Source organism: Kryptolebias marmoratus, linkage group LG1, assembly GCF_001649575.2.
Source record: "Kryptolebias marmoratus isolate JLee-2015 linkage group LG1, ASM164957v2, whole genome shotgun sequence".
Lineage (NCBI taxonomy): Eukaryota > Metazoa > Chordata > Actinopteri > Cyprinodontiformes > Rivulidae > Kryptolebias > Kryptolebias marmoratus.
Window position 1 is genome coordinate 34,995,999 of NC_051430.1, and position 11,923 is coordinate 35,007,921.

At 44.3% G+C, this 11,923-nt stretch overlaps 1 protein-coding gene across 16 annotated transcripts in view; it reads right to left on the reverse strand.

Moving 5' to 3' along the window:
• The window catches only part of nav3 (neuron navigator 3), a 316,388-nt gene that overhangs the window by 102,638 nt on the left and 201,827 nt on the right, over positions 1–11,923 (reverse strand). For 15 of the 16 annotated variants that reach the window (XM_025009451.2, XM_025009452.2, XM_037977317.1 and 12 more), the window contains 2 exons: positions 10,609–10,681; positions 4,865–5,039 (listed from right to left, as the gene is read on the reverse strand). In XM_025009451.2, the coding sequence (XP_024865219.1) occupies positions 4,865–5,039; positions 10,609–10,681 (248 nt within the window). Of the gene's footprint in view, positions 1–4,864; positions 5,040–7,208; positions 7,593–10,608; positions 10,682–11,923 lie in introns of those variants that run through there. The other variant, XM_025009454.2, reaches the window with a different exon arrangement.

An 11,923-nucleotide genomic window follows, 5' to 3' on the forward strand; every position in this document is an offset into this window, starting at 1 on the left:
GTCGCTGCTCCTGCACGCTCCCGGCATTCTGATGTTAACAGGAAGTGACGTCACGTGTCTTCTTCCTGAGTTATTTGGGCTTATTTTGTATTCCTCGCTACACAAACCCACAAAGAAGAGACTAGACCGCAGAAACGGTGGCGAATCACTTTAGAAACAATAAATATTGGGTTAAAGTTGCGGTGTTTTGAGCAAAGTTGCAAAAAGTTGTGATTTTGCGGGGTTTGCTTGATTTTGCATTAATAGTTGCGATCGCAACCTCACGACATCCTGGAGGGTCTGTAAAGTGCATTATGAGATGTTCTGGTGCTTTTTCCACTTGGTTTACAGTAAACTTTCCACAAAGGCCCCCTTCACGTTGGATGTTGACCCCCGCTTACCTCCATGACCTCCACAACCTATTAGTACGTAGCTGGATTGGGGCAAATATCGAAAACCTCCCTTCAGTGTAAAAGGCAGTCTGGAATCTTACCAAATAGGTGTTGCTTTTCTCCTGTGCCCATGCAACACTCTCCTGTCCCCTCACAATTACTCCTACCACCATGTTTCCCCATGATCGCACCATGCCGACACCTAGGCACGACTTTCTCAAACCGTGTCAAGACGATGCTACACCAGGGATATCATGACCGCCCTAAGTTTGTCGCAGTCTGTGGAATTGTCTTACATACATAGTGCCCCTAAAAATGCTTGAAAACCACTTGAATGTTTCCACATTTTGTCACGTTACACTTTAGAGTACTTCACTGTGATAATATGTGACAGAGCCATACAAAGTAGCGCATCATTATGAAGCAATTATGTTTTTTTTGTCTCTACCAGCTTTGTGCATCTAGGGACATGTTTTGCCCATTCTTCTTTATAAAATCGCTCAAGCTGAGTCAGATGAGATGGAGCACATCTGAACAGACATTTCCAAGTCTTGCCACAGACTCTCAGTTGGATTTGGCTCATTAGACCATAAATATGCTTTGATCTGACCCATTCCATTGTAGCTCTGGGTCGTTGTCCTGCTGGAATGTGAACCTCTAACAGGTTGGATTGTCCTGTATTTCGCTCCATCCGTCTTCCTATCAACTCTGACGAGTTCCCCTGTCCCTGCTGAAGAAAAGAATCCCCACAGCATGATGCTGCCACCACCGTGTTTCACAGTGGGGATGGTGCGTCCTGCGTTTAGGCCAGAAAGTTCAGTATTGGTCTGATCTGAGCAGAGCGTCTTCTTCTGCATGTTTATCAGCACAGCATATACTTAAATGTGAGACAGTGAAATCTGTAGGATTTATGCTGCCATTAGAGATGTCATGCAATCTTAGTTTCACAGCATGGATTTATTTTAGAGGGCCAATTAAAGCCTCAGTGTTTGATTATTTCAGCACACAGTTAACTCAACTTATATAGGTCATAAAAACTGATATAAGTGTTTGAAAATCATCAGTTCTTTAGTACCATGAGGTAAACCTTACAGATTAAGATATTTTACTTAGAGGGGACTTGGGTTTCAGGGCAGCAACCAGAAATCTTTATTGCCTTTTTTTTTTTACTCTAGGTGTTTTTCCTCCAACATCAGCGGAGGTCCTGAGACTTTCCATCTCCTCAGCTACCTCCTCCAGCTCCTTCACAGGAACTCCCAAGGCATTCAGGCCAGCTGAGAGTCCTGGGTCCAAACTGAGGTCTCCTCCCAGCGGGACACATTTGGAACTCTTTCCCTGGAAGGAATCCAAACGGGCATCTTTACCAGATGCCTAAACCTCCTCAACTGGCTCCTTTCAATGCAGCAGACCATCAACTCTACTCCAAGCTCTTCCCTCACCTTCTCATTCTTTGGCTCATGACCACAGGTGACAATTGGAACAAACTGAGAACGTCAATATCCTTCAACATACAAACATCAATTAAACTACTTGTAAAATAGGGAAGTATACATCTACAGATTTATTATCAACAACTGTGTTGGGTCTGTGGTCTGGTTTTGTGATACAGAAGTGTCTGTTTTAGTTCATTATGTTGCAATAAAAACCCGTTTTTAAAGCCAATTTAAACAAATTAGGGGGCTAACAATTATCCTGTTGACTGAATGCTGACAATAAAACAAACAAATGTGACAAGCTGCTCTAACGACATCATTTAAAAATGTTTCATTGAAACAATTCAAGTTGTCCGTTATGTGAACCCAGGAGCCCTTATATGCTTTAATGATTTGTAAGTCAACATACCAAAAAATTACTGAATAAACTAAAAACCTCTGAAGATCATACTTAGTCAAAACCCACTAAAGCCCCATTGCAGATGTTTAATCCACAAGTTCCACACCTCTGTCAATTCAGCTTTCATTTCTCCTCTGCAGATCACTGGACGGGTCGTCCTTTTGCTTGAAAAAAAACAAACAAAAGCTACAATTTTCCATTAGTCCATTTGAGTATTACTTGGCCCGTGCCCTCAGCCACGCCCCTTCCAAAACATTACTGAAAAAAAAGAGCAGGGAAGTAAATAAACTGCTATATTCGTGCTAACGCTAACCATTGCTACGTGTGCAGTTCACACCATTGTCTATGGTCCACTCTGCAAACACCAGGAAAGAGGAAGTCAAGTTCTGTCCATTCTCATTGGCTGAGGGGGTGTGGCCTAACACCTCACCAAAATGTGAACCCATCAGATTAAATTTCCTTTTCTTTCAAATCTTTATTGTAAATGTTAGTGAGGGCTTATCCCTGCAAGGCCATTTATACCAGCCGCCCTGCACATTATATTTATTTAAAAAAACGGGTCAGAGTCTGCCTATCTTCATTTCTAAAGTGTACTCCAGCAGATGAAATCATAAAGGTGGGGGCCGCCTAGAATACAGTACAACTGACTGCTTCTTAAGAGCAAAAATATAAATTGGAGTTAAGACTTCTGCACCGTACTGCAAACATGCTGTCTCAGAATGGCGAAGGAGGTCAAAGAGCCAATTGTTCCCAAGAATTCACAGATTAATGGCTTACTTAACCACAGACAGACACGAGACATCCCTTGACCCCCAGCTTTCAGACACGACCTCCAGGTCAGGGCAGAGACAATGAGAGCAGAACGTCTGTGCACCATTTCCCCATGAAATGACTCCTTACTGGCTTCTTGTACACTGCACATTAAGAGCAGCCTCTGTAATGAGAACGCACCGTTCCAACATCTCCGCCACGCTCAAGCGACGCGGCGAAGCGTATCGCTGTTTGCTGTGGGAGCAGTTTCCACCTGTCGCAGAGGAGATGCAGCAGGGGGGTGGGGTGGGAATGGAAGGCAGCTGCGCCTCTAATAACCTCTGACACACAAACGCAAGATACACTGACCCCCACAGCAACCACCTCTTTCCTCGTCTAAACAGAGTGAAGCTAAAGATGTTGACAGTATCGTCTTACTCACCAGCTTCTCCTTAAGTGCTGAGACTAACTGCTCCTGCTGCACTGATTTTACGGACACACACAAACACACAGCGGCGGGGAGAAACCTGATCCGGCCGGGGGAAATGCTGCTCATGTATGGCATCTCAGATCTTTTAAATGCTTCTCTAAGGCCCGCTCGGTCTATTTACATCAAACAGGGTCAGACCCTCTGTGTATTTTCAGCCTTTTTACTGCCTTACTACGTTTGTGATGGCACTTCTACTGTAAAACGCCACATTTTGTCCACATCTTTAAAATGTAGTTGTGCCACAGTCGATTCTACTCTAAGATGACAAATTGTTGCTATGCTGGCCATGCATCCATCCTTCTACTTTTGTTTATTTGTGGTTGGGTGGCAAAGGCAAGGGAATTCCAAAGGTCTTCCAAAAGCCTGCCTCGGGGTCTCCTCACGGGGGTACAAGCCCAGAAATGCTCCAGAGGGAGGCACTCAGCAGCCTGAACCACCTCAGCTGACTCCTTTCAGTGCTGAGGAGCAGCGGCTCTACTTCAAGCTGCTCACACGATCTCTAAGGCAGAGATCGGCCACCCCTGCAGAGGAAGCTCAATTCAGCTGCATATATCCAGGGTCTTGGTCTTTCGATCTCATGATCCCTGGAATGTACGGAGCAGTAAAATCCAGAGCTTCACGTGTCGGCTCAGCTCCTTCTTTATGACCAACCACCTCATCGCTGCGGATGAAGCCCCAGTTTTCCCACTCCATCCTGAAGTCCCACTCCATCCTGCCATCACTCATAAGACTCCTAGATACCCCCAACCTGGACTCGTATACGTGCTTGGAATGGCAACACATAAGGCGCAACTTATGGCCTGTACATCTTTCATAACTAGCCTAAGTAAGACATTGATGTCTTGTTGCTATTTTTTGACATTTTAATTTACATACAGTAATAAAATAGGCCTCCTGGCACATCTGATTAACCATAAGTACCATGATTAAATATGTAGTTTTATTTACAAAAACATCATTTAAACATTCAGTGGGAGTGAATGTGCTGTCAGTTTTTAAACTAATATAACTGCTTTCTTGATAACTTTACTGTGTGAGATTAGATCTGCATCTTATTGATCTCCATCAAAGTGAGAAACGCAGGAGGAACTGATTTCATCTGAAACGTCGATCTCATCGACACATCTCATCACATCCCTCTCAGAATACCTTGAGATGACGCAACATCGTTTTTAAAGGTCATCTTTTATTTTCAGTGTCCAACACAACTTATTTTTCCATAAAAGCTTGGAGTGGATGTAATCAAGCATCCAAAAGCAGTAAATCAATTGACCTCTATTACAACATGCATCCTTAAAAAAAAGTAATTGGTTTGCTAAATCAAATCAGGGATGCCAGCTTGCCTCGAACAATCAGCCGACGTCTAGACCAAATTAGACTGACGCCAACAGATAATTAATGAACTTTCAGAAGCACCAACCTGGACTGCATCTCTTGTGTCTTGAGGCTGCTGGTGGACGGCGCAGTGCTGCTTGTCTGCTGGCTGAGCTCCACCAGGGACTGGTAGTACTGCTGCTGCTGCTGCTGCTGCTGCTTGTAGCGTGACAGGATGAAGAAGAGGCCCAGGATGCTTTTCAGGTTGCCATTCCTGATCTCTGCACGAACAGAAAGGGAAGGGAGATGTAGCGTGCTGTGACGGTTAAAATCCTTTGTTAAATTAGTTTATCCTGCACCGTCTCTGCAGCTTTAACCTCCATCAGCTCTTTACTGAGCCACTGAATAAAGTCTTTTTTGCAAGTTAAAGTGGCACTGAAGTTGTTTTTCTTTTGTCTAGGAGTGAAGTGTCCTATGCCGCTGAATATAAATGTTTTTCAGACTGTGTACTGTGTTCTTCAAACACTATAAAACAACCACATGTTGACTTTTGACTAAGGCCACTTGAGGATGGAGCTCAAGAGCAGCTGTTGCATACCAAACGTTCAAAATCTTCTGTATAATAACCGTTAAAACATAAGCTTTATCTGGTGTAGATTACAGAAAGAGTGTAAATTATATGGAAAGATACAACCAATAAAATCCGGACCATATTTAGTGCAAAACAAAAGGAATAAGCCACCACTAGGAAGAACAGCAGTTGTCATGGATCCAAACAAACACATCTGCTAGCATAAAGAAAACTCCCAGCTGAGCAATCTAGGAGTGAAGGAAAGCACAGAAATTCTGCATTTGATAATAAATAAGAAGTCTGCGAGCCAAAAAAACAAAACTATAACATTTGGCCACAAAATAAGGACCTGATAAACATTTGTTATTAATACTGTGTGTGTGGGGGGGGAGTCAGTTAGAGGCCCTGTTTCCATGTGATCGAACCCTTGGAATCATTGTTGTATGGTAGTACACAGTAATCCTGTTCCTGTTGAATCCGCTGTAGGTTCCATGTCTGGTCACCGGTCTCTCCAGCAAGCAGTTACATCCAAAATGGTGAACACATGTTTGTTTGGACCGACAGTGAGGTTGGGTCGACGCCACACGTTGAAAAGGTTGAGCGGCACAAACGGCACTCTGCTATCAGCCATTGTTACTGTTGTTGATCGACTCATGCACACGCAGAACAGCTATTGACCGTAGCCGGCTGTGGTGCAAGTTGTGGCTTCCTTTGAAATGAAACAGGAAGTGCCCAAAAAGTTCTGAGACCCGGGTTCAAAAAGGTTCAGTGTCAGAGAATCCGACCGCTGTTGTCATGTAAACGATTGGCCGAAGCTCAACAGAAATGTCCCAGTTTCACTGAAAAACAGCCCCATGTAAACTGGGCCTTATGCCCCTTTTCCACCGGCTCTAAAGGTCTCGGCTCCACTCTACTCTGCTTGCTTTGCGTGAGTTTCCACCTGCATTTTTTTGAGGCCGGTCCCTGCTTCTTTGGTCCCTGCTTCGGAGTCGGGGCCAGCCGGGCCGGCCCTGCTTCGTGGGCGGCGCAAACTTAGCTCCTGTTCACTCATTGGTCGTGGGTGTGACCAGATGAAGCATAAAGAGCGAAGGTAGGAATAGAAACAACAGCGTTAGCTTACCCTGCAGCGTTTCTGCCGTCTGTCCCCCAGCTGAAGGCCTGTAAAGCCTGAAATCTCCGGCTGATAACAGCTGTCCTACTCCGCGCAACAATCGCAGCATCCAGAGCATTTCTTCCCCTGCGCCTCTCTTCCTGAAGTCTCAGGAGAATCCCCATAAGTTTAAAAAACAGCAACAACACAGGGCCAACGTTGTCCTTAGCACTTTTGTTGTTTACACAACTGGCGCCAAGTTTCGGTAGCGCCTAACCCTTTCATTTATCCCCATCTGACTTTGCGTTTCTACAGCATATTGGGATATGGGGCTGTAAGAAAATACACTTGCTTGTGTTTCTTATCAGTCTCATTTGAGCCTTGTATAAGTGGCACATTCCTCTGTTTTTGGCATATGTACCACATAAAAGCAAGAGGTTTTAAGAGTACCAACAACATCTAGTGTTTGTTGGTACCCGGTTGTGCAAGGTTTTCTGCTCATATTATGTGTCCCTACGTAAAAACCAACATTTCCTACTTGTCATTCATTTCATTAACATGCTACATCAAGAAAAAATGGCAGAAAGGTTACGCCATGCGTACGTCGTAGAACGCTGTAAATTTCCCACATTTTAACTCAACACAAACGTCACATGTGCTGCATATTTATCACAAGGCTCTACTTTTAACAACAAGTTCATTTCTTTATATTTTGAGCAGCATAAAAAGAATTTTAAAATATGCTGCCCTACGTGGATAACATAAAGCACATTGATTTTAATTACTTACCCAAAGTATGGGGATTAAAAAGTCTTGGACTTAGGTTTTCAGCCTTGATGGTAACAAACTAATTCATTGCTTTTAGCGTGCAATAATATAGCTCCTAAAAGCAAGTAACTTTTCTCTGCAGTGGTATTCTCATATTCAACAGGCTCCTGCGTACTCCTGCAGACAAATTGCCAGCTGTGGCTAACAAACCCATTTGTAAAATGGACTTATGAGATCACGCCCTCAGCGAGAGCTGGCACTCGAAGCAGGGCAAAGATGGCAGCCACTGACGCAGGGGGCTTTTAGTCCAGTCCCAATCTGCTGAAGCACAAACATCCTGTCTGGTTATTCATGGCTATGCCTATTGAGACTGGGAAAAAAATTAGAGTAGATTAACCTCTCGGGGATATTTTCCATTTCCTTAACACCCCGAGGCAATCACTTATATCAAGGCTTTGCAAGAATCGGAACAGAGACGTTTTCTGTTCAGTGTCGCCAGTTTAAACGTTTGGAAACATCAGAATATATAAAAAAAACAAACTAGGATAGGAGTAAAAAAATAAATGAAAGGAGAAGCTGCTCTAATGATAATTGTCAGCAGTCCATCTGGTAGTTTCTGTGCGAAGTTAGGGTGTAGGCTTGCTTTTATTGAGTTGCTGTAAGAGGGAACGACCGTTCAGAAGCACGCGGGGTGTGTGCCGAGCGTCACAAAGACCGGCAGTTTGCCAGCAGGACATTCTTTGGAATGAGCTGGTCCGTGTCATTACCACAGGCCGTGGTTTTAATGCTTCGACCACTTGATGTACTGCGGCTGTCATGAGCTGACACGATATCCTGAGGTCCTGAAATGTCCCGAATGTCTGTGACATATTTGAGTTAAAATCCAACGAGGTTACGGTGCCACTGGACTCTTCCCCACACTGTTTGCATTTTTAAAGGGGGGAGTGTGACACTGGACCCCTATCCATTCACAACTCGGGACAAAAATGTAACTCAGGGACTCTTGAAGCAGGGCGGCACAGCAGCGCAGCGGTTAGCGCTGTCGCTGTTCAGCAAGAAAGAGCCACCCGACCTGGAGCCTTTCTAGGCTGATTGTCACAAAATGCAAAAACGCCAATAAATTACAAATTAATATAGATAATTAGCTTGAGTTTTCAAGTTTTTAGGGATGATCACATCCACTGGCCAGAAAAGCTACCTTCCAGTGAACTAGAAGTGGCCCGCGAGCCACCAGTTGGCGATCACCGTTTTAGCACGTTTTGCTGTTTTAAACCAGTTTTATTTAATGAGCAAAACGGCCAAAATGGCTCTTTGGATTGTAAAGGTTGCAGAGCTCTGATTTAGACCTTTTATGCCATAATATGCAATAAAATGTACATTAAACGTTGAATCTTTACTGTTGGAGTTTCACCTGATGTCTTTTTATCCGGTTCATGTTACATTTCCCGTTCTTCTTTTTCAACAGCCACAAAAACCTGGTTAACCTCACCAGGACACTGACACCGATGATGTGTGTATTCCTCTTTAATCAAACAGACGAGCGGATAAGGGCGCCAATAAAAAATCCAAACGCTTCAAGAAACGCGTCCACTTAGATCAGGCAAGACAAACTTTATTGTGGCGAGCGGGTCACGTTGAGTTCTCCAAACCATTAGGAACGCTCCATTGCCGAGACCCCGCAGTTAAAATGGCTTTAATGATCTGCTGTTAGGACCTTCCAGTTTCCTCATTATCAGCTGCAGGAGCTGCTTGTCACCTGCTCTTAGGGCTGGAAACGGCAGACGGTACTTCCTGTAGGTAGTTATCACATCTTCGGGTTTTAGCAGGTCGACGTTTCATCTGTGGAGCTTGACTGAATGTAGCAATTTCATGGCAAGTCACCCAAAACGTATTGGATGGTAGAAGTGCAAAACATGAGTCGTTTAGGCTAAAAAACGGCTTCTGATGCGTTGCCCATCTTAGTCACGAGCTCTCCGGTGAAAATCATAATTAAAGCATTATGCGCCGCTTATTTTTCTCTCATAAAGGCTTTGATTTGATTTTATTACAGCCTCTAACCTCAGTGGAAACGTTTGTGTGTGGGGGGGCCCGAAAATGCCATTTTCAATAAGATGAGGGTTTTTTTTCCGGAATTTTGTTTTACAGCCTCCCACGAGAGAAAAAACGCAAGCGAGCGGGCTCTCGGTTCCTCCGTGCACATCAAACACTCAGCTTTATTTAATTCCCACATCTTGTAAGAAAACAGAAAGAGCGCGCATGCCAGGAAAGCCTGAGCAGATTCAATTAGGCACGACATGGCGGACGTGGCCGTGTCATTCAGCACGGCCCCTGGAGAGAGGCGGGCAGGACGGAGCTGGTCATGAAATGCATCGGTGGCTGCGACGGACAGCGTAACCCAATAGCCCATATTTCCAGAGACCCACTTTGAGATTCCAGGCGCAGCCAGTCACTTTGCTGTTTTTAGAGCTGCCGGTCAGCGTGTCAGGCTGCTCTGTTGGAGAGGTCAAGGCGACACGCACCTCTTCCATGTTTAAAGGGGGACAGAAGTGTGCGGTCATTAGTAAAAAGAAGAGGGGGATAAAACCTTGGGCACTTTGTAAATAGGACATTCTAATTCATGTAAATGGTTGGTTGATTTTAATTAATGTTTGTTTGTTTAATGAAAGGTACAACAAAGAGTTTGCTGGTGTAGATTCTCAGTCATCCAGGCCATGGTAAATTAAAAAAAGATTAAAAAACAAAAACTGGACTTCTATTCTGTAGTTGAAGACGTTTCGCTTCTCATCCGAGGAGCTTTCTCAATTCAGAAACAGAGAGTGGAGTTGAGCTTTTAAAGCTGAGATGTGATGTAAGCTGGATAGCTTGCAGATTGTTCTCACTCTCCTAACAATAGAGGGTCATTAGGGTCCTTGTTTGTCTGACTCACTGATGGGCCACTGTGGTCACGAGTGCAGGTGTTGATTGGAGTGAAACTGACTGGGGATCAGGCCTAAAGCTCAATTAAATGTTTATTATACGTTATATGTTTACATTATATGATACCCAGTCAGTCAGACAAACAAGGACCCTAACGACCCTCTATTGTTAGGAGAGTGAAAACAATCTGCAAGTAGTGAATAGAGTTTTTTTTTTTTTTTTTTTTTTACAAAGTAGACTGAAGATCCAGAAACTGTAAACTCTGTCAAGACACTAATGTGGTCAATTCTATTACTATGAAGGATGTCTTTAAACAGGCTTAAACCATTTTCCTGAAAAAGTTTGGTAGTTTGAAGAATTGGAAAGGTACCCACTGAAGCTTGACTGATTTCCATGTCAGAAAAATGAAATACATCAGACAGACCCGTCTCCCGTGGCTCTGTTGATTTGTTTAAAGAGAGGTTTTTATCCGATTTTTAGGTGCAAACGGTTTTGTTCTTCTTACCTTCTGCCGAGAGCCCTTGTACATTCACTCCTCTGGCGTCCAGGAAACTGAGGCAGGCGTCCACATTCTCGATCTGTCGACAGGATGGCAGAGATGTCAGAATAAAGGACAGATGCAGCAAGAATGTGACGAAACTTAGCGATCATTGAGTCAAAATGTCTCGGGGCACGGGGCTGAGAGGAAGGGGGCAGATCAGCATTATTACCCATAAAGAACATCATTGTGTGGTCATTACAGACCCCCGCACGACCTTGGAGCCCGGCTGCATGACATACTGACCGCAGTGTGCTAACACCTACACAACCACGTGCATATATATGGGCGCACACCCATATGTCCACACAATACCATGAATGCAAACCCATTTCAGTGAACAATAAATGCCCACACAAGAAACATTTATACAGAAACTGCAACATCACAAACGCACACCCGAAGGGACACACATAAGATCCTGCACAATCTCGTCCCAGTTCCACAAAAAGACTTGGAGGTTGTGTTTATAACGGGGAATTTCGCCTTCCATGACAGTGGTTAGCAGGCGGCTTCATTAGCATGGCGACCGGCGGCCAACAACCAACAGGGGGTCTTTTATGACAGGGTTGAAGGTCACGGCGTTCTGTTTCAGCGCAGTGTGTCAGGGACACAACATGGGGCAGACGGGCCAACTCAGTGCTGATTCATGAGCCTCAGCACGCTCTCTCACTCACTTATATCTGTCTTTAATGACTAAATGGCATCTTTGAAGAAAAAAAACAGTCTGATTTGCACACATGCTGTTGGATATTTACAGTTTTTAATCTTGGGCTTAATGACATGTTTTCTGTCTTATAAGTGCAAAAGGCCAGCATGGAGATGAGTTTTTTACATTTACACACACAAGTAGAAAATGTGGGCTGCACGGCTTCAGCACTGCTGCTTTTCAGGGTTCTGGTCCCAACTGGAGCCTTTCTGTGTCGAGTTTGCATGTTCTTCCAGAACGTGTAGATTTACTCCAGTTTCCTCCCGTAGTACTGAAAAATCCAATTCAAGAAAGTCACCACAGCCAACTGGACTTAGAAAACACAAAACTTGCTGTTATTTGGTCAGTTATACACAGAACCGTAGCTCCCACCGAGGACCCCGAGGTCCGGACCTCAGTGTTTTATAAAAACCTGAATCCAAACAAGGCTTTTGAACGGCGTGGTTCTCTGCGTAGCTCCACCAGTTTCCTGTAGGAGGCGCTGCAACTGTGTGCAGCTGCAGCCAAACTCAATGTCTACGAAGAAGAGCGCAGCTTTGCTACCTTACTGCTAAAATAAAGACCAGAAGAAGA